Genomic DNA, 23,980 nt, shown 5'->3' on the forward strand with positions numbered 1-23,980 from the left:
ATTAGCAATGAATGCAGCTAAATTAGAGAAATATTTGAGTTACTTTTGGTCATGTAGTGTTTTTTGCAAATATTTCTATGATGAGGAATGTTCTATTTTATCATGATTAAGATAATACACTGAAGACTAATCCATTCAGTGTATTTCAGTGTGTGTTCACTGACATTACATACTATGACTCATCAGTAGGAATCTTTACAGTAAGATAATCTCTACTTATATGAATTTCCCTGTTATCTCAATGGAAAATGGAAATGAATGAATGAAACATGCCTCATGAACAACAGACATCCCACACTCCCGTAGCATTGGCTTTATAAAGTTTCTGTACTCCTGGTGCCCTTTGGGCAGCCACCCAGACTGCAGCCCGCCCCTAAAAGGCCACCTAATCCCACTAAGCCACAGGTGGAAAGAGGGATTGGAAGGTTACTCTCCTTATTTTCACACCCCTTCTTTCTTTTTCTTCTGTTCTTTCTCCAGTTTTTCAGTGTGGTGGTAATCCACATATGAATAAGGCAGCCCAGAGAGGACCAAAGAACTGTCTGTTACACTTTTCTTCACAAGTCTCTGCTACAGCTATATATGAGCACCTGGACACAGAAAGAATCAAAGGAGGGAGACATTACAGGAAGACAGGACTTTACCCTTACTGCTTCACAGTGTTGCCAGACTCTGGGTGAAAAAAAAATCTTGCACAAAGCAACTGAAGAGAAGAGGAGCTCTTTGTCCCACGGGAAAGGGGAGAACATTATTCCATACTGTCTGGCTTACTGGGTCTCTTTGATATACTGATACGTCTGGTGTGATCCCAAAAACTAGACAATGAGTGCAGAACCTGGAAAGGAAGACTTCTATGACTATGCAGACTTTTATGATAATGCTCTTCCCACCAAGCAACCCACTGAGTAAGTAATTTCTTTCTGTGTATTTTTTTGTGTGATTTATTAATTCTCTTGAAGCTTTATTTTACTGATTATTTTACTGAAAGTTTCAAAATGACTTTTTGGTTGATTACTTTGATTATCTTTTGTACAATCTAAGACAAATAAAAAATTTAATGCATGTAAAACACTCAAAAATTGAGACATTTGCAAAGTAAGAGTAAAATATTTTTAGAATATTAAAGTTACACCATTTTGAAACATTCTAGAATAATCGGGTGAACTGGTGAGCGTGAACATGATTAGCTTTAAAATAAGGTATATAAAAGAGGCACAGCGGTCTATCTTTTTTCCTGTTTTTCTGTCCTAAATGTTGTATAGGACAAACCCCAGAAACTGCAAACTAGACTGCAAACAAAAAAACACAATGAATCATGCTACTGTGATCAATGAAGCCACATGGGCTCAGGAGTAATGTACAAAACTGTTGTCACTAAACACAGTCAGCCACAGCATTAAGAAATGCAACCTGAAGCTCTATTATGCAAAGAATACATCAGTCTATGCAGAAACGCTGCTGGGTTCAGTGGGCCTGAGCTTATCTCAAATGAACCTAAACACAGTGGAAACATGAGAGGTGGTTAGATGAGTCAATATTTTAGCTTGTTTTAGGGAAAATGGGCATTAATTTTTCCATGCCAGTCACCAAAAGGACCATCCAGAGTGTTATCAGTAAAAAGCAACATCAGTGCAGCATGGGTAACTTGCATACGTGTAAATGTACCATTGCTGTGGTAGCCTAGGTGGGTAGAGCTTTGAACTATCAATCAAAAGGTTTGAATCAAAGAGTTTGAATCCTGGCTCTGCCAAGGGTCACTGTTGGGCCCTCAAACAAGGCCCTTAACCCTCCCTGCTCCAGGAGCGCCGTACAATGGCTGACCCTGCACTCTGACCCCAGCTTTCAAACAAGCTGGGATATGCGAAAAAAGAATTTTGTTGTACTGTACACCTGTATATGTATACATGACAAATAACATGGTTACTTTACCCAGACAATGCGATGTACCATTTGGCATGTCCTACAGCAGCATGGCTTTGTAGAAAGCAAGCAAAAATAGGCGAAAATGGGCAAAACACCAGCAAAACATTTAGTGTCTTCAGTTGAAGACACTAAAAAAGTGCTAAAAGTGCAATTAATAGAAAAGGTGATGTAACACAGTGGTAAATATGGCTGTGTCCTAATTTTAAGTGTGTTGCAGGCATAACTAATTAATTAATAAAAAGCAATTAGTTTGCTTGCTAAAAACATTGGAAATCTTTAATTTGCTACATTGGAAGTTTTCGAGCATGAACTGCCTATTTAAGGATGCCACAGCATCTCAGTGGGATTTGGAGTGACTTGGTCACTCCAAAATTTTGTTTTAGCTTAGGTGCTTCAGATCATTGTCCTGCTGCATAAGCCCGTAGGCAAACATTCAGGATTTTCTTCTGATAAAGAATAGTATTCATGGTTCCATCAGTTATTACAAGTCATCCGCGTCCTGCGGAAGCAAAGCAGCCCAAGACCATCACACTATCATCACCATGTTTAACTGTTGGTATGATGTTCTTATAGTGGAATGTGGTGTTAGCTTTATGTCAGATGTAACTGGACTCATTTTGACTCAGCAGTCCACAGCATATTATCCCCAAATGTCTTGTTGGTTAACTAGATGTTTTCATGGAAAATGTATTCTTTTGTGTTGTGTCTCTTGTGTTATTTTTGGTCCTCTGTTGTTTGCACTTTGCATCTCTTCCATGGATGCCATTATGAAATTGTGTACACTGACCTTAACTGGTGCAAGTGAGGCCTGCAGTACTTTTGATGTTCATCTGGGTTTATTTGTGACCTCTTGGATGAGCCGCTAATGTATTCTTGCCACCCCGGGAAGGGTCACCACTGGTCACCATTCCCTTCATTTTTGAATAATGGCTCTCATGGTAGATTTCACTGACTTTATTTTGTCATTTATTTTATCTGTATTGAAATTCAGAGTGTCTTTGCACTGACTTGCAGTTAATGTTTTCTCACAAACTGAGTTTACATGTTGCTCGAGGTATACTAAAATAAGCAGCAAGAACTATTTGATTTGGTTTTTTTTATCTAATGTTAAGTGTGTTTTATCAACAAGAATAACCCTATATCAGTAATGCTGCCAGTCTTTAGGCCTGTGTTTCTGGGACAGTCTCAGTAGCCATTGTACCCCTAACCAAGATAAAGAAAAAAATTGGCATTGTCTACTTTTGGTAGTTGTGTATATTGTGTATAGTTTCTTATGATTAATACTCTTGTTTTGTGAAATTTCCAGAACGATCCTGCCATGTGACCCAAAAGTAGATGAAGGCATCTACCACATATGCATTGCAGCAATATCCGTAAGTCTTATCTGCGATCTCTGTTCTTATTTGCGATCTCTCTCTCTCTCTCTCTCTCTCTCTCTCTCTCTCTCTCTCTCTCAAACACACACACACACACACACACACACAATATGTGTAATTTAGCATCTTTGTCACAATCCTTTTTGGTGATTTATATAGCCTAAAGTATGTGGACAACAAAATATCCAAGACGTATGTACTTTTACATCTCATTACAAACCATAGACAATAATATGGATTTCATCCTCTTCTGTGAAAGCTTTCCACTATATTTTACAACATGGCTGTTAGGATTTACTTCTATTCACCTTTAAATATTAGTAAGAGGGTGCTCGGTAAACACAGTGCTCAGTGGCACAGTGGTAAAACACGCTAGCCCATCAGTTCTGAGATCTCGACAAAAATAATCAACTCTATGTTAATACCTATCGGTTTAGAATGGGGTGTCATAAAAGCTTCTGTAGGTGTCCCAATACTTTTGTCCATATAGAGTATTTTCGCTTTAAAATTACAGCTCCTGCAAATGAGCATGATTGCTATAGCATGACAGACAACTGTTGGCATCTTTTTAGTATAGCATGTTGTCAAATTTGTCTAAAGAAAATGCATAATGTGTGCTTAAGTTTTTGCATCTTTTAGCAAACGTGTGACTGGAATTATTGAACAACTTTTGAACATGCTGTGTAGATGCACTTGTAAGGGAGAAATACATTAGAAAAATCAACATGATCTTCTGTAACAGCCAGGCTTTCCACTGACCCTTGCTGACAGTCATCACTCACCATCTCCAAATTGTATTAAAACAGCAGAAAGGTATGGCAGCTGTGGTAGGGCTGGCTGCCCCCAACATGCACTAGAATGCTTACATCTTCCTAAAGATGTCATAGGTCATAGCAGGTCACTGCTCTCAAGCCAGTTAACTTGATTGATATAGGATAAACAGGCATCACTGTGTAGTTTTTATTAGTGATAAAGGCACTTCCCCCGTTTGCTCTGGTCCATGGTCTGTTATTTTATTTGAACTGAGAAGCAGGAGGATAGTGGGTTCATAAAGTGGGTTATGACTTCTTACTGCTGATTTTTTTACTTTCTATGTATGTAGTTGGTGGTCTTGATGATCCTGGCATTTCTGGCAAGGCGGCAGAAAGTTGTGGTCAGTCTAAAAGACATTCCAGGTTTACTAAGGTGAGTCGTCATACTTAACATTAAAATCACCCCCTTGTTTCTACACTCACTGTCCATTTTATCAGCTCCACTTACCATATAGAAGCACTTTGAAGGTTTACAATTACTGACTGTAGTCCATCTGTTTCTGTGCATACTGTTTTAACCTGCTTTCACCCTGTTCTTCAATGGTCAGGACCCCCACAGGACCACAGAGCAGGTATTATTTAGGTGGTGGATCATTCTCAGCACTGCAGTGACACTGACATGGTGGTGTGTTAGTGTGTGTTGTGATGGTATGAGTGGATCAGACACAGCAGCGCTGCTGGAGTTTTTAAATACCATGTCCATTCACTGTCTACTCTATTAGAAACTCCTACCTAGTTGGTCCACCTTGCAGATGTAAAGTCAGAGACAATTGCTGTTTGAGTTGGTCATATTTGAGATCTTCATCAGTGGTCACAGGACGCTGCCCAAGGGGCGCTGTTGGCTGGATATTTTTGGTTGGTGGACTATTCTCAGTCCAGCAGTGACAAAACTCCATCAGCATTGCCGTGTCAAGTCAAGTCAACTTTATTTATATAGCGCTTTTTACAATATACATTGTCTCAAAGCAACTTTACAAAATCCAGGACCAACAGATACAAAAACCCCTGTTGAGCAAGCCGAGGGCGACTGTGGCAAGGAAAAACTCCCTGAAAATTACAGGAAGAAACCTTGAGAGGAACCAGACTCAGCAGGGCCCATCCTTCTTGGGTGGCCTGGAGGATACTTTAAATAAATACACGATTTACACAAATCATACAAACACAGAATTAAATGATCTAAAAGTCATAACTGGTAATAAATAGATAAATAAACAATTAATCTTATGTGAAATTGTCTTATCCACTAATACCAGCACAACACACACTAACACACCATCACCATGTCAGTGTCACTGCAGTGCTGAGAATGATCCATCACCCAAATAATACCTGCTCTGTAGTGGCCCTGACCATTGAAGAACAGCATGAAAGGGGCTAACAAAGCATGCAGAGTAACAGATGGACTACAGTCAGTTATTGTAGAACTACAAAGTGCTTCTATATGGTAAGTGAAGCTTGATAAAATGGACAGTGAGTGTAGAAACAAGAAGGTGGTTTTATGGCTGATCGGTGTATATTAACCAGTGAACCATACCATAACAAAAACAAGTCATACATACATTGATGAATAGTAGTGTTAGGCCTTAAAGTTTAATCAGTAGAAATTGTCACAAAACAGAGTCTGATGAGCAAGCCAGATGTGGCAAGGAAAAACTTCCTGAAATGCATACAGAAGAAATGCATAAGGGGACAGAGTCTCAAAGTGTAAAACCCTCCCCTTCTGGTTAATGCCAGCAGTAAGATTAAGAAATACCTTAAACCGATTTGTTACTCCTGTTTTTAATACAGGAGTCTGCCATGTTTGTATTTAAGGATCACAGGGCCATTGGAGATATATTTATAACTTGAAAACAACAATGCACTTTTTTTCCAAAACAAAGAAAACCAATAGAATACTTACAACAGGATCACGTGCCACTCTTTTAACAAAACATATATACATTAAAATTACTGTAAACATTAAAATTTGGGTCTATATTAGCAGTAGAACATTTCCAACAAAAAATTTATTTTAAATAATATAATAACCATGGACTTTTCACCCTACTTCCGTCTGGCAGGCGTTACAGGAGCCTCCGCTCTCGTACCAGCAGGCTCAGGAAGAGCTTTTTTCCTGAGGCTGTAACCCTGCTGAACTCCAGCACACCATTGTAAAAATATCACTGCACTTTGTACCACATTTAACCCTGTACTTTTTACAAATGTTTCATCTTGACTGTATATACAATCAGTATTTAGCAAATTTGCACATGGCACTATTGCACTGTTTACACCAGCACGATAATAATGTATATACTGTATATACACGCTATACTTATATACTTCACTTTATTTATTTACATTCATTACCCATTCATGTAGCCACTTTAGTCACCTTCATTACTCTGTAAATACATATTAGTCTATTCACTGTACAATCATCATTATCTGTTTAATAGTCTTAATATTCTGTTTAATAGTCTCATTATTCTTATATGTCTCCTCATTTCACCTATCTGGTCACTTTTGCACTTTACCTGTGTATTATATGTATATATTCTCTATCTTGCACTTCTGGTTAGATGCTACTGCATTTCGTTGGCTCTGTATTTGTATACTCTGCACAATGACAATAAAGTTGAATCTAATCTAATCTAATCTAATCTAATCAATTAGGGGGATTGTAAATTATCCATACAAATGTGGGCCACTGGTTGAGAACCACTGCGGTTTAAAACTAAAGCAAACCATTATTTTACTTTAATCAAACATTTGAATGTATCACAAAATATTTATTCTTTTCTCTCCAGCCCAGTGAATTTCTTAGACCATATACAGCACAAAGCTCTTTCAGTGGCTGTGTTTGGGGTTCTTTTCTGCAAGCTTGTTGAGATGGTTCTATCCCGTACCCCACTACCCTTTACCAAGGACACAGAATACAAAGGTATGGGGTATATATGTGCAGATATTCAACAAATAACAAAATACACTTTTTCTGAAATATATTGTATGATTTCTTTGTATGATATATTTTTAAAAGTTTATGGATTTAAATATAACTTTAAGTGAATAATATTTTGGGCAGTGGAAGAATTAGGAATTTTGGCTATGGGTGAGAATGTTGAGACTTTTTTGTTGCTTTTTGTACCTTGAGAAACGATCTTAGCTCTCAGTGAGTTATTATTGCTTCGGATATGCCAAATGAACGCCAAACCTAATGGCAAATATTGAAATGAGGATGAATAATAGCTCCTTACTTGGCTTTTTGAACCGTTGTACTGATATCTTTAGTAATGTAAACATTTAGTTGTGTTGTTGGTCGATGTTGGTCTATACATGGTATTGGTGTCTATATTTTATTAGATTTACTAGTCATACTGTGCCACCATAAATACCATATTGATAGTATTATTTAGAATGCATAGTTCTTTTTATTTCATTTAATAAATATACACCGACCAGGCATAACATTATGACCACTGACAGGTGAAGCGAATAACACTGATTATCTCTTCATCACGGCACCTGTTAGTGGGTGGGATATATTAGGCAGCAAGTGAACATTTTATCCTGAAAGTTGATGTGTTAGAAGCAGAAAAAATAGACAAGCGTAAGGATTTAAATGAGTTTGACAAGGGCCAAATTGTGATTGCAAGACGACTGGGTCAAAACTGCAGCTCTTGTTCCCGGTCTGCAGTGGTCAGTATCTATCAAAAGTGGTCCAAGGAAGGAACAGTGGCAAACCGGCGACAGGGTCATGGGCGGCCAAGGCTCATTGATGCACTTGGGAAGTGAAGGCTGGCCCGTGTGGTCCGATCCAACAGACGAGCTACTGTAGCTCAAATTGCTGATGAGGTGAATGCTGGTTCTGATAGAAAGGTGTCAGAATACACAGTGCATTGCAGTTTGTTGCGTATGGGGCTGCAAAGCCGCAGACCAGTCAGGGTGCCCATGCTGACCCCTGTCCACCGCCGAAAGCGCCAACAATGGGCACTTGAGCATTGGAACTGGACCACGGAGCAATGAAAGAAGGTGGCCTGGTCTGATGAATCACGTTTTCTTTTACATCACATGGATGGCCGGGTGTGGGTACCTCGCTTACCTGGGGGACACATGGCACCAGGAAGCACTATGGGAAGAAGGCAAGCCGGTGGGGTCCTGCTGGCAATGTCCTGCTGGGAAACCTTGGGTCCTGCCACCCATGTGGATGTTAGTTTGACATGTACCACCTACCTAAGCATTGTTGCAGACCATGTACACCCTTTCATGGAAATGGTATTCCCTGATGGCTGTGACCTCTTTCAGCAGGATAATGCACCCTGGCACAAAGCAAAAATGGTTTATGTAAAATATGCTGTTTATGTTCCATCTAACATGTATGTTATTTTAAATTGTGCATCTGTTTATGTAATCATGTGAAATTGATTTTTTAGAGTACTGGCTGATCCTGGCACTCTTCTACTACCCTGCTTTGTACTACCCCTTGCTGGCCTGTGGCACCCTTCATAACAAAGTAGCCTATGTGCTGGGCAGCCTGTTGTCTTGGACACATTTTATAGTTTTGGTCTGGAACAAAGTGGACTGCCCAAAAACACCACAGGTAGGAAATATTATGCTATATTAATATTCTTGTTCAGTCTAATAGAATAAATTTGTAGAACTGTCAAGGTCAGACATTATAAAACATGACATGGTAGACATGGTAAATCAAAATAGTAATGTACGAATCAGACATTATTGATAAAAGGACCAACACTAGCCATTAACTACTCAATTACAACAAATCAATCCTGTTGTACTGTATTTGATGATGTTAGTGTGTGTGATGTATACTAACACAAATACATATGAATAATCCTATTATTGTATAGAGTACAAATTGTTCTATTTTATAAATATTAATGTTAGGCTAGTATTGGACTACACTACACTTATTTTGAAGGTACTGTATTCACATTTTTAAAACAAATGGGGTCAGGGCATGCCACCTGAATAATGTTGATTTGTTTGGAAGGCTATTGACATGAACATATGTCTGTGGAGTCTACCCTTTTTAAATTAATTAACATTTTTTATGTTAACACACTAACTATGGGATTGTTGTTTTTCTTTTCCTCAAACTATAAGAGTTTGATTTAAAATGTTTGGGTAAAGGTCATATAATTTCATGTTAACTGTGTTGCAGCTAATGTAATGTGTGACATTTGATAAATATTGTATTTCTTTTGCTTATCATTTGCAGATCTATAAGTACTATGCCCTCTTGAGCAGCCTGCCTCAAATTGCCTGTTTGGCCTTTCTCAGCTTCCAGTATCCTCTACTTCTTTTCAAAGGCTTTAAAGAAACAATAAAAAGTGAGGCATCGGAGGTGAGTCTATGCAGTACTATATATACATATCATTATTGAGAGCTGTTGTGAAACATTTATATACATATACAGTAGTATGAAGCAAATTTAGTTACTTTAGAACTAATGAATTAGTTCTTTCTGTGACCGTTAGAGGAGGTTCTTAAATCAGAAATAGCAACATTTACTTTTCTAGAACAAACCAAAGTAGAAAACTAAATTCGGGAATGTTCCACAAGCTTATTTATAATAAGCAGCATTATAAGATTGGGTACAGGACAGATTAAACAGCCACTGTGTTGTTTTCCTGCAGACAATTCACAATAGGAAATGTATTTGCTTATGCAAGACATAAAAAATACATTTGTTTTTTTTGCCTTAAATGCAGTACATGAGAAAAATCAAACACAATCAAAGAAGCAGGATATTTCCAAAGTAAAATATTCATTTATAGTAGCACACATAAATAAGTGCTATTCCAACTCTGCTTTTCATAGTACATTTTCTCAGTTTTTAAAACCTCTTACACTTATATAGAGCTGACTAAATTGGTAAATTATTTGCAATAAATTTCCATTGATTTTTGTCTTTCAGGATTTAAAGAATGCTAGCTACTACAAAGATTATGTTAAGGACATCCTTAAAAAAAAGAAACCATCCCAAGCCAGGTTAGATGGTTCAAGTTTTCTCTAATACATATCTGTAATACATATAACCATTTTTAATTTACTGCTTTGTTTCATAAGACAAAGACATCAATGAGAGTCTTCAAAAAGTTTATATTTTTGTTGGAAACGGTGAGCGTCGGAGGAGTAGTAATTGATCATGTCTGAGAAACAGAGAGATCTTATAGTCCAAATTTAGTGCCATCTGATTTTTACCTTTTTGGACACTCAAAGAAGCTTCAAGGGAAAGACAATTTTCATGCGATGATGATGTGAAAGCAGCAGTGCATCAGTGGCTACACACTCAACCAAAAAAATTTTTTGCTGATGGCATTATAAAGTGTGTACAATGCTGGGAAAAATGCATTGGAAGGTGACTATGTAGAAAAGTGATATCATTTATTTTAGAAATTCTTAATAAATAAAGTTAAAAAAAGTGTGGAAACTTTTTGAAGAACTCTCGTATATACAGTTACAGCATAAAATATTATCAAACATCCTGATTTCTAATATTTTACCAATTGTATTTATTTATTAGTGTTTTTATTGTATTATATGCAATGCAAATTATGTGCTTCCAACTTTGTGGAAGCCGTTTGGGGAATGCACAAGGCAAGAACCATGAAGACTAATTGTGTATTAACTCAAACCGACCTGCAGAGCCCTGACCTCTGAAAACCTCTGAGATTAATTGCGAGGTTGATTGCAATTGATTTGTTGATCATTGTTTGTAAAAATATAAAAACTGTGTTTTTTGATATTTGAGATCAGAGAGAACAGAAATAAAAGAAACAGTGCATAGGTGGGTGAGATGGGGTGGATAATGGCCTTTTTGCTATTGAGCCCCTGCTTGCCAAATTGTCTGTGCCTAGACCTGCCCAGTTAAATGTTATATTCCAGTACTTTAGAAAATACAATGGTGTTGGTACCTCTTTTACTAATCTAGCCGACATTTGACTGCATGTAAAGGTGTTGTCCTGTTACAGTTAATATAATCTTCTTAGTATGATCCATTCTGTTGGCAGTAAAATGAATTATAACAGTTTATAATTGATTATTGGACTTGATCCAATGAGTGTATGGCTGTTGTTGTGTAACAGTACTTTTTTCTACTTTTCTTTTAGCTCCAGCAGTTCTAATACCAAACTGTCTGAAAGAATCTCTGGTGTATTAAGATCTTATATGTATACACCTGAAAAGGGTATCTATTCTACTTTGTTTATCAGATTGTAAAATGTATCTGGTTTGTCATGATTTTGCTGTTTATTGTTATTACCTGCTATATCAGTTTTCAGGTTCCCACTGAAGTTAGCCATCTCTCTGGTTGTGGCATTTATTGCTCTTTATCAGGTTTGTTCTATATACTCAAGTCAAGATAAGGCCTTCTATTTGTTCATTACATCATAGTTGTGCTTTATTTGTTTATGTTTTTTTCAGATGGCCCTCTTGCTGGTGATTGCAGTAGTGCCCACTCTTAAGATTGTCCGAAGAGGAGTGAATGAAGATATTGCGTTTCTCCTAGCTGGCTTCAACATAATTCTATCAGATGACCGTAAAGAGGTTGTGAAGATTGTGGCATACTACATGTGGTGTGTTGAGGGTAAGTCTCAGTATCCTTGTTTAAAAAAGAAAAAGCCCAAACTGGAACTGCTGCAGGTGGCAGACCTGCAATATCTAGCGTTTTAATAAAACCAGAACTGGTCATGAAATGCCTGGAATTTAGTTTTAGCAGCTCCTCCCAGGTGCTTAACATTTCTGGTCAATGATTTATAAAGCAGAACAATGTTGGTAATAATTGCAGTAAGTATAATTGTTATTATTTATCTCAGAAGAAAAAAAACAAGTATCTGTGACTGTACCAGGCTCAGTAAATGAGAGTTAAAATAAATTATGTTCTTAAAAAATAATAATAATCTGTGAGCACATTCATACTTTGGTGTCTTATTGGGTTTTGCAAAGAATAATGGTTAGTTCAACATGTTTTATTGGGTTTTGCAAAGTTAGTTCAAGAAACTTGTGAGAATTAAAGATAAATTCATTGCTAAATCAGGGGTGGCACGGTGACTTGATGGGTAGCACTGTCACCTCACAGCAAGAAGGTCATGGGTTCAATTCCCTGGTGGAGCGGTCTGGGTCCTTTCTGTGTGGAGTTTGCATGTTCTTCCTGTGTCTGCATGGGTTTCCTTCAGGAGCTCCTGTTTCCTCCCACAGTCCAAAGACATGCAAGTGAGGTGAATTGGCGATACGAAACTGTCCATGATTGTGTTTTAAATTAAAGACTTAAACTGATGTAACTACGTACCTGTCCTGTCATGAATGTAACCAAAGTGTTTAAAACATGACGTTAAAATCCTAATAAATAAATAACTTAAATAATAAATCCAGTTAGTGTTTCCTTTACAAGCTGGGCTCTTAGCATCACAAACTGAAGTCTTGAAACAGCTGTTTGAGACCCACCCCTACACTTGTCAAACATCAGGCTGTGCCTCTGCACACACGTGTTATCCTCCCCCATCATGCATTTTTAAAAGTCGAAGAAAGAGGTGGGGATGTGCTAACATTAATGCTGGACACAGTGAGGTAATCAATACTTTTTTATTTATGAAATCTGGTTTTCTTAAGTACACTACCACTAGTGTAATTGAATAGCAATTGTGAACATACTGAGGTTCTTGTGCCTCACAGAGCCTGCTGCATGCAGTCTAATTATGTTAAGCTTCCTGGCAACTGCAGGAAATATTACTCAGAGGCCAGTAATGGATCCATTGCTGAGTGTATGGATCTGCTGTCAGTCCTCCTTATACCCACCTGTGTAAATCTATACCGCCTTCACAAAAAGAGCATGTGCACACACACATTGCGATTGGGGAATAGTGATGGAGTCAGCAGTGCAGATTGCTGGACTGTAGCTGAGCTGAGCTGAGCTTGTTTGCTAATCAGCAGAAAATAAAAAGTGCTGAGATTGTGCTGTGTTTTTTGTGTGTTGCAGTGTGCTATGTCTCAGCAGTGACCCTGTCTTGCTTGGTCAATCTGATTATGTTCATGAGGTCCATGGTCCTGCACAGGTATAACTGAAACAGAGAAAAAATGCAGACACAGACTGTAGACTGCTGTGCTATGGTTTACTATGTTACTGTTTAATCCCTTACTGGATGGCATTATTGTATTTCTACCTTACTTTCTCTGTCTCTTTCTCATTTTCTTTCTTTCTCTCTTTTCTCTCTCTCTTTTTATTTCTCTCAGTTTATTATATTATCTATGATTACTGCAAATGGGAACAGGCTTTATCTGGCTATAATGACATTTCCGTAATTACTCTTGCCAATGCCAGACTGAGAATAATAGCTTTTTTAAATTGTATCATTGCAAATTCAAATTGTCTCACATGTCTGTATTATATTTGCAATCCATTATGGCCATTTTTATTCCCTAAATAGTGAGTGTGTGTTTGTGAATTCAGGTCCAATCTGAGGGGTCTGTACAGAGGAGACATTTACAATGTGTATAACTGCCAAAGAAGTATAAGGCCATCCCGTCCTGCACTGGTCTGCTGGATGGGATACACCAGCTACCAAGCTGCATTCATTTGCATGGGTAAATGTCACTGTACTACACACTATTTTACTGCTTTAAAAGTCATATTTCCTCTCTCACTTGATATCAAACAATGTTATCAAAGCAATGATATTAAAGCAAAAAAGTGGCCAATATCTTTGAGTTACCCTAAACTTATTCATTAAATCACTCATTCACTCACTTACTTTCTTAACCGCTTATCCAATCAGGGTCATGGGTGTCGGGTTCTGGAGCCTATGCCAGCTTTGGGTGTTTTTGGACTGTGGGAGGAAACCGGAGCTCCCGGAAGAAACCCACAGTGACACGGAGAGAACATGCAAACTCCTCACAGAAAGGACCTGGACCGCCCCACCTGGGGATCGAACACAGGTCCTTCTTGCTGTGAGGCGACAGTGCTACCCACCGAGTCACCGTGCCGCCCCAATCCCTTCTAGTTACCCTAAACTTTAAAAAAAATTGTCTTTCATTAAATCTATTTAAGGATTTCCTTCTTATAAATAGAGAATAATCTTTTTTGTTTTGTTCTTTGTAATTTTGTAATAACATTTTTGTCCTCATTTTCTGGTAAATGTAAAAAAAAAAAATAAGAGCCAACAGTCCAGTATAGGAATTTCATGCTTCACAATGTTGTTGGGAAAATCAGAAAGGGATGTTGCCATTTTCTCCTAGTAATCTCTTACTCACCCACAATAAAAACATTAAAAAAATTTTAATAAGTTTTAAGATTTTTTCAAAAATAGCTAAAAATCTAAAACTAAAGTCACGTTTTCACTAAAGTAATTCAATGTGAAATGCACCCAATACATGTTTTTGCACCCAATGTTTCCAAATGGACCTACTGCAACCCTGACCAACAATAACCAATTTTTATAAATAAATAATGCCGCTCAGGTGGCGCAGCGATAAAGCATACACTGTTCACCAGAGCTGAGATCTCGAATACATGGTATCGAATCTTGGCTCTGCCTGCCGGTATTCACTAATGCATAACAGCTACCCATTTGACAGGATGAATTTACTCTAAAACACATGAAACCAGCTACTACCTCTTTTTAACAGTAGTTTATATGGTGTCACTGGGCATAAAAACATGCTTAAAAAAGGGGACACATACTTGATCTCTGAATAATTCTGTGAAAATTAAAACAAAACAAATTTTGACTTTAAACAATTTTCAGCTACTCAGATGGTGCAGCGATAAAATATGCTAGCACACCAGAGCTGGGATTTTAAAATACATCGTTTTGAATCTCAGCTCTGCCAACCAGCTGGGCTGGGCGGTTACATGAACAACGATTGGCTGTTGTTCATAGGGTAGGATAAGCCGGATGGCACCTGCACAGAGTCTGGGAATAATGCTGATCAGGGTGTGGCTCTCAGTGCACAAAGCTGATCCACATATGAACTCGCCTCGTGCAGGTAAAGCGATGCAGTTGGCTACTGCACACGTGTCAGAGGGGGCGTGTGACAGTCTTGCTCTCCTCAATCGGGGCGGTGGTCAGCTCCAGTGGAGAGGAAGCATAACGCAATTGGGTTAAAAATCGGGAGAAAAAAGGGAGAAAATGCATTTAAAAAAAATGCTATTTCATTATCTTTTTCCGTTTACCCACCAAACATTTTTAAATTACTAGAAAATTCTACTACTTATCTGGCTGAAATACACTTTTTGTGTCTGTTCACATCAAGGTATGGTCATTCAAACTCTGGTGTTCTTCATTTGCCTTCTGTTTGGTGTGTTTCTTGTCATCATCCCCATCTTCTATGGAAAAAACCTTTTGCTTTTCAACATTGTTGGGAGAATGTGGTAAGTGGACGACATTTTTTTATTTACCTTAAGCGGTCAGGAGAGGTTTCTGCCTTCTCATTGATTTTTTAGCATCAAGCCATTATTCTCAAGAGAACTACACAAACTCTTTATGACAACCATCTTTAATGCTAAACCACAAAGTAAAGCACCTAAAGAAGTGCTACTTAAAACAAATCCCCTCTTATGTGTGTGTTTCTATCTCCAGGCCTTTCTGGTTGATGTTGTTTGTGGTTGTGCTTATCCAGCACCTAGCATCCAAGTTCCTTTTTATTAAAAAAGAAGCTGGAACACGAGACCTAACTAACAGGTTTGGCTCATTGTGCTTATTTCCATATATTTCAAAATCAGTTTAATAAACAGAAATTAATAGTTTTTGTTTAATTAGAATAAGAATGTAAATTTTGTATGTTTACTTATCTCTGCAGAAGTAGTATATTTCTTCTGTCCTACCTGCTTTTCCTGGTAAATGTGCTGGTTGGTTTGTTGGTTGCTGTTTGGAGGTTGGTTATCACTGCTCTTTTTAACATCTTTCACCTGGGCCGCATGGACATCAGCCTCCTCAACCGTGATGTAGAGGCATATGACACAGGTGCGTCAGGCTACATAAGCTACGGCTAAGAGAATGTTTACTTACCTATATGCAAAAGGCCTTATTTAGATTTTTTGGTATTAACCAGCGGTGAAAGTAGGCTGGAAAGATTCGGTACTACATACCACTTAAAGATTTAGTGTAAAGAAGCTACCTGCCTAAACCCACATTCAAAACAGTCAATTCAGTCATGATCGCACTTTCAGCAAGAAAACACATCTGCAAACATCATCTCCTTATTAGCTGCTTCTAAATTAGTCTGAATTGCTTCTGAACTGTCCATGCTGGGTTTTGATCTGGGCTGTTCTTCTCAGCTTTTAATGCTGCAGCTGACTGAAATTCAGTGCTGTGTGGTTTTTACAGGCAGATGTTTGTTGCAAAAGCTCCCGAATAAAATGTGTAGTACATTGTGATGTTTCGTGATACTCTGTTTAATTCCAACAACACAGAGCAGCTCAGACAAGCTGTGTGTTAGGTGACAATGTAACTCATTTCTATGGTACGTGAATGCGCATGCACGTCTTTATTTACTTCCTAAACACAGCGCCTGGGAAAGGGTGTGTTTCATTTCCTTCTCTTTTCACAACCTGACCACAGACTTGTTAATGTCATCTGCACTGAACAAGAGAAAAAATAAATTATAAATTATTATTTGTTTAATTATTAAAGGTTGAATAAAAATTTTTTGCTATACACAATGTCAAATGTTTTCTACTCCATGCAGGTATTAAAATATTAAATTGTTTTATAATATTATAATATAAAAACTTTTTTTAAAGATGCATGAAGTCAAGGGGATATGATATAATATGATATGTTGAAGGTTGTGGTAGTAGTACCGGCAAGAATTTATAATTACTTTCACCCTTGGTATTAACCACATTGTACATACACACAGCAGTGCCAAAATTATGTGAACTGAAGCTTTTAATTAGTGGGTTCAGCTATTTCAGCTAACAAAGTCATGCATACAATTCAATTCAGTTGAATAGACTCAACAGAAAATGAAGCATAAAGCTTCATAAAGTCTTTAAAAATAAACATTAGTAGTGTAATAGGTAATTCTGATAAGTTTGGTGACTTTAAACCTGGTACAGTCATAGGATGCCACATTTCCTTCTAGTCTGTTAACTAAAGTTGCCCTGTAAAATGTTATATGTGGTTATTGTAAAGTAGAAACATCTTGGAGCAATAACAGCTTAACTGGCAGTATACCACAAAAGCTAGGTGTTTAGCTGAAAAATGTTTAAAACAGCACACAGTTAAGACATTAGAGACATACGTGCCTCCAATATTGTGCAATACTTGGAAATGGCTAATTTGATGTTGCAGAAATACACCACCAAATCAAAAAAGGTTGGAACAGTATGGAAAAAGCAAAAAATACAGTGGGGTTTTTTTTTTACTTTGACTTGCATTTCATTGCAGACCCCAATACATGAACCAGATACATTTCATGTTTTTTCTGCTCACCATCATTTCATTTGTTAATATACATCAGTTAATAACAATCACATATTTTTAGTTTTAGTGCATTTACAGAATGTTCTAACTTTTCCTTAAGTGTGGTTTTTATATGTATTTGAAAAGACAAAAAGCATTTAAATTTAAATTCTGCAGCTTTCATAAAAATAATGCACATGATTACATGATTACATGATTTGCATTTATTGTTGACTTTTTATGTTTACAAGGCATTTGATATTAATGAAGACAGGTAGTTAAATAAACAGTAGTAAGGTTTAACTGGTATGCAAACATGACAGACTTACATCAAAAAGGCTAGAGAGTTTTCTTATATATAGTAGTTCTAAAAGCTGGTTGACATTTTAAGTCATCCATATTAAATATACCAGACTGTAAATCCTATGTGATATCGACTGACTGACCTGAGATGAATGCTCTGCACAGTTGGGGAGCAGTTTCACTCAAAGTACAGACTAAATTATCGGTGTACTCAATGGTTTATAGATTGCTTTTTCCTAGTTTTAGCTCCATCATTTCTGTTGCTCTGCAGGCTATCGCTGCTATGCTCATTACTTAAAGATTGAGGTCAGCCAGTCTCACCCTGTCATGAAGGCCTTCTGTGGATTATTGTTGGAGTCTTCAAGCCAGGACAAAAGCTCTGGAGAGGCGGTCCGTTATGCTGAGGAAGGCAAGTGTTTCAATTCCAATATGTTTATTGTATGAAGTTTATCCAATTATTATTATTAGTAGTAGTAGTTGTAGTAGTATCACTGTTGTTTGCCATTGTCTTTGAATTATTTTGTATCACAGATTTATTCTGTTAAATGTAACTTAGTAATAGTTAATAATTTGTCAAATAATTAAAGTTAATAATCATAATGAAATTATTCATTAATGTCAAAAATTATAAAGAAAAGTGTGTTGTTGGGAAGTTGCTGTACGACATCTGCAATAAAGTGCTGCAGGGCATGTTATGGTTGAAAAATGACCAACTTTGGGTGATTACACTCCCTGTTGATGATTATTTCCCTCACCACAGTACACACTGCCATGCTTTGTTTCTTACATAGACTACATTTTTTCATATTATTAGATTGGTTGAGGAACATAGCCCAGATGTAACACATACTGTATTAAGACAACTAATCAAAGGTCAGGCTTTTCTTGCATGTATGTTTTACATTCATAGATCCAGTGCTGCTCTTCTATTAGTGCTGAATTGATCAGTCATGGATAAATGTAAGGCAAGGCATATGCAGCAGTCAGTCTTTGTATTGTATTCTCCTGGGAAGATCCAAGCTGTATTTTTCTAGCAGTTGGCAAGCCCAGCCCTGTTTTAAACATAATTGACACATCACACTGTTTTGCACGCATCAGGCCCACATATCCATCCTGATTAAATTTAGAAGTAAAAATTTGGCCATAATGTGCGATGAGTCCCTCTGGCTTCAGTATTGCTCTCAATCAGACCTGTCACAACCCAAATAGCACCGTTCGTAGTAGAACCATTCGACCTCAGCTGCACACCGCAACACCAACTCATCAGGATCTTAAATTGTTTCTATCAGATGAGATATGAACTGTCTGTGCAAGCAGATGGTAAGCGTGCCATTGCAAACATATAACTCTGATTTCTGTGAATTACTCTTTGAAATACATTTAAATCCAGTCAAAATTCCAAACCCCTGTTGAACAGTGCCCTATTGTGCAGCAGAGATTAGCATTAGGTTAGCAGATTACACAGATGGACCACTCTAATTGACTGTTTCATTTTTATTCAACCCAGAGGGCTTGTTTTTCAGTGTGGCAATGGCAAGCTCAATATGGCACAACTGTGCTCAGAAGATTGCATTATGGATGCCAGTAGATTCAGAAGCCATTTAATGATATTCATTTACTGTTTTGTTTGGAATTGTCTTACAGTATTTTAAATCAGAAAATAGATGGGTCAAAGATAAGAGTTTTTTTAATAAATGTTTGTAAATGTAATATTTAAAATATATTATATAAAATTATGTGTTTATAGTGACTATTTACTTCTAACCTTTGATGTTGGAATTTCAAATTTGATTATTGTGCTGAAATACATTAATGTGGAATAAAATATGAATGGGTCAAAGATCAAATGTATTTTCAAACATAAATAAACAATTAAATCAAATAAAATTAAAAGTAAAAATATGTATATTAATAACCATTTCTGGATCCCTGTGTCCGAAACCAACTCAGAAATACTGAACACCACAGACAGAGTGTCAACCCATTGCATTGACATTGTACAGTCATCTGTTTACTTACTACATCCAAGGGGCACGTTTTAGCCTAGTGGTTATGGTACTGGACTAGCAATTGAAAGGTTGGTGGTTCAAGCCTCGCCACTGTTGGGCCCTTGAGCAATGCCCTTAACCCTCAATTGCTTAGAAAATATACTGTCACATTACTGTAAGTCATGGATAAAAGTGTCTGCTAAGTGCCGTAAATGTAAGAAGCAAATTTAAAATAGCCAGTTTACATACAGACACATTTATGAGGTTGAAAAAGCAAAATATTCAGATGAAACCCACATGGATATAAGAAAAAAATGCAGTTTTTACAGATAGTGACTGAAGGTATGATTTAAACCCAGAGTATGGACTTGACTGACTAGACAGAGTGTGGCTTCATTTGAGTTTGAGTTTGAGTTGAGTGTGGGTGAGTGAGTGAGTGAGTGAGTGAGTGAGTGAGTGAGTGAGTGAGTGAGTGAGTGAGTGAGTGAGTGATGTCCTGCCCTGTGACTGGCTGGTTCTATTAATAATAGGTTATATGAATATTTTTTATACTGACACAAACACCTTGTCTTTGACCATTTGTAAATTATACACTGATCAGCCATAACATTAAAACCACCTCCTTGTTTCTACACTCACTGTCCATTTTATCAGCTCCACTTACCATATAGAAGCACTTTGTAGTTCTACAACTACTGACTGTAGTCCATTTTTTTCTCTACATACTTTTTTAGCCTGCTTTCACCCTGTTCTTCAATGGTCAGGACCTCCACAGTACCACTACAGAGCAGGTATTATTTAGGTGGTGGATGATTCTCAGCACTGCAGTGACAATGACATGGTGGTGGTGTATTAGTTTGTGTTGTGCTGGTATGAGTGGATCAGACACAGCAGCACTGCTGGAGTTTTTAAATACCGTGTCCACTCACTGTCCACTCTATTAGACACTCCTACCTAGTTGGTCCAGCATGAACATGAAAGGGGGCTAACAAAGCATGCAGAGAAACAGATGGACTACAGTCAGTAATTGTAGAACTACAAAGTGCTTCTATATGGTAAGTGGAGCTGATAAAATGGACAGTGAGTGTAGAAACAATGAGGTGGTTTTAATGTTATGGCTGATCAGTGTATGTGTGCATGTACCTGTAAAAGTTTTTTTTTTACTTTATACGTATAGAAACAGACAAATAAAATTAGCTAACTGTCTCTGACTAACATTTCCAGGAATCCAACTGGTCACTCAGGACAGAAAGCAGAACAAGGTACCCAATGCTAAGTGGGCACGTGGACACTGGCATCTCCTCTACACACTGGTAAATAACCCATCCTTAGTGGGTTCCAGAAAGCATTTTCAGCACCAGAGCTCAGAAAGTATTCGGAATGGGACTTTTAACCAGAGTTCCAAGGATGGCGCCAAAAAAGAAAGCAGCACCACAAAAGCCAGTAAAGAGGCAAATGATGTGACATCTAAATGAGGACTGAAACACAGATACCTTCAATATTGTTCACAAATCTAGCCTTTTAATCTATTCATTTGGTTTTCAGATTGTAAAGTGATGATATTATTTGTGTTTTTGTAGAAGTAAAGTAAGTCTTCTTGGATTAAGGCACATATATAGTGGCTCAAAAGAAAACTATAGATGGTTGATTCATTCGGATGGATGAAACGTTTCTTTTGTTTGTCGTTTGTGTTCGGCACTAAACACCCTAAATATTCTTGCAAGATTAAATTGAATATTTATAAATGAATGTTTAAATTATTAATCATTATTGTTTATGATGTTGCTTATTTTGCATTTATTAGTTTGATTGGCACTAATGATGAAAGGTTGAACCATGCCATGTGTATATTCTAGTTGCATTTGAATAACTAGATTATGTTTCCTAGGTCAGCCACTCTTGTTTTGCAATAGACAGGATAATTGTATGACAATACGACATTTTTATACTCCAGTTTTGCAATCAACCAATTAATCAATTAATACTTTGTAATTATGCTATACTGATTTCACAGAGACAAATGTTTTTTAATCCTATAAACTTTTTATAACATTTTGTATGTTTTATCTTGACTAGTGGTTTTATGTGTCTGCATTGTTACAGATATTTGCTCACTTAGAAACCTATATTTCTACAACCCTAAATCAAAACACATTTGGACTGTGTGGAAAATGCAACTAACAATTAAACAATGCACTGTTTGCTTCATTGACTTTTAATGCATTGCAGACAGTATGAACCTAAGATATTTCATGTTTTGTCTGCTCAGTGTCCTTTTATTTGTTACCAAATAATTCCTTCATTTCACGCCTGCTAAACACATTCCAAGAAGTTAGGATGGGGTAATTTAGGGCTAGCAATGATTGTAATCATAAATTGGTACAAAATCTGTATCCATGAAAGGCTGAGTCTTTGATGAGCAATGCTGTGCAGAGGATCTCCAGTTTATCAACAAATGGGTAAGAAAACTAATGCAAAGATGTGTAAAAAAATGTGTAAGAAAAATGCATAAGAAAATGTTCAAAAACAATAAAAGATTGGAAGGGATTTGGATATGTCTCCCTCTACAGTGTGTAATATCATTAAATGCTTCAAGGAATCTGGAGGAATTTCAGTGCATTAAGGCCAAAGGAGCAAGCCTAAGCTGAACACCCGTGATTTTTGATCCCTCCAACAGCAATGGAAATTATGCTAACCCACTATCGCTGGAATCCAGGGTTTGAATGGTCAGGCGTCTAGATACAGGCATGATTGGCTATGTCTGGGGAAAAAGGGAGGATGGCTGAAGTGCAGTGATTTCTGGGAAGTTGGTCTCATTGCAACCCTGAGCAAGATAACGCAGTGATAAATATGAAAAGTAAATTAAACGAAGATGGATGTAGATTAGGAAGAAAAAAAAATCTTATTTTTGTTGTTTTTCTTTGGTTTCGAAAGATTTATGTCATTAAAAAAGAACAAAAATATATGTATTAACAATATGTATTGTTTTACACTCTTTTGTGCATAGTCTTCACAACAGACAAATCATTTTAGGCTAATGATATCTATACTCCTATACTAAAACTAAATTTATTCCAAATCATCTGGTAGCAGTCATGAAACCTATTACTAGTTACATTAAGAATAATCCTAATTTCTATCACTTCTTTGATTATTTCCACTTGGCTATTGGTGACAAAGCTGCAGCCTGTCTCTGACTAAACTGTCTATACTTTCTATACATAACGGTCAAGTAATTATTTAGACTTACTTAACTTTTTGTTAAACAGAAATAAATTTATATGAATTTTACCTTGCCTGTGGAAGGTTTGGCATGTTCACCTGTGTCTATGTGTGTTTTCGTTCAAGTACTCTGCTTTTTCCTCTCACATCCAAAAACATGCCAGTGGGTAAAGTGACTCATCTAGGTTGCCTTTAGATATAAGTTCATGGGTGAGTAAGTGATACCGACTTCTCCAGGGATTGTGTTGTCATGTAGGCCCCAGACCCACTACAAACTTGACCAGGATGAAGCTGTTCCAAAAGATAAATGAATATATTAATTATTAGTATAGTTTAGTATTCATTAGTATGGTTTTATGTTCATTAAAACATTTTAACAAATAAACCCAGGGTTTTTGTGGTTGATGGCATTTTTAAAGATTAAATGGTTAAATGGTTGATTTTAAATCGTCCTGCTTGTGAAGAACTGTTACTGATTTTTTTCTTTACTATAGCATTATATATGTGTGTAATTTTGAACATTAGGGCGGCTTAGTAGCACATCTTGTGGAGTTGGAGCCGCACAGCAGAGTGGGTTTTAGGAGTTTCGTACCATCCGAGTCTGAAGATCCTAGTAGTCTGAAGAGATCCTATTTCGTCTCCGCAGGTTTTCTTTTGGGACTTCGATTGCCTCCCATCTCTTAAAAAGGTGATCCTGAATTGTGAGTAAATGGGTTAGTACGAGGTTCCTTGCGAAAGACTGTCATGTGCAGTAGTTGCACCATGAGCCCAGTAGTCAGGCGTGCCAACAGACCCAGCGCGAACCTGACCAGGATATCGTGGCTGCTGAATTGCGAATGGATGAATTAATTAAAAATAAAGTCGCACCTTAGAACTTGTAAGGTATTTTTTCACTTTTGGACAAAAATAAACGAATGCATGGAGCAGTGCGTTTACGCTCCATAATTATA

General features: G+C 37.2%; 1 protein-coding gene across 1 annotated transcript; it reads left to right on the forward strand.

The window, feature by feature from the left end:
- The first annotated feature begins 822 nt into the window (after positions 1-822).
- Positions 823-21,283, forward strand: stra6 (signaling receptor and transporter of retinol STRA6). The gene is made up of 17 exons (XM_062999476.1): positions 823-905; positions 3,230-3,296; positions 4,402-4,484; positions 6,901-7,034; positions 8,524-8,690; positions 9,333-9,458; positions 10,032-10,105; positions 11,227-11,303; positions 11,391-11,452; positions 11,540-11,702; positions 13,092-13,167; positions 13,563-13,696; positions 15,365-15,482; positions 15,691-15,792; positions 15,911-16,074; positions 18,092-18,229; positions 21,033-21,283. The coding sequence occupies exons 1-17, from the start codon at positions 823-825 to the stop codon at positions 21,281-21,283; spliced, it is 2,019 nt and encodes a 672-aa protein (XP_062855546.1).
- Positions 21,284-23,980: the final 2,697 nt, after the last annotated feature.

Source organism: Trichomycterus rosablanca, chromosome 1, assembly GCF_030014385.1.
Source record: "Trichomycterus rosablanca isolate fTriRos1 chromosome 1, fTriRos1.hap1, whole genome shotgun sequence".
NCBI classification, from domain to species: Eukaryota; Metazoa; Chordata; class Actinopteri; order Siluriformes; family Trichomycteridae; genus Trichomycterus; species Trichomycterus rosablanca.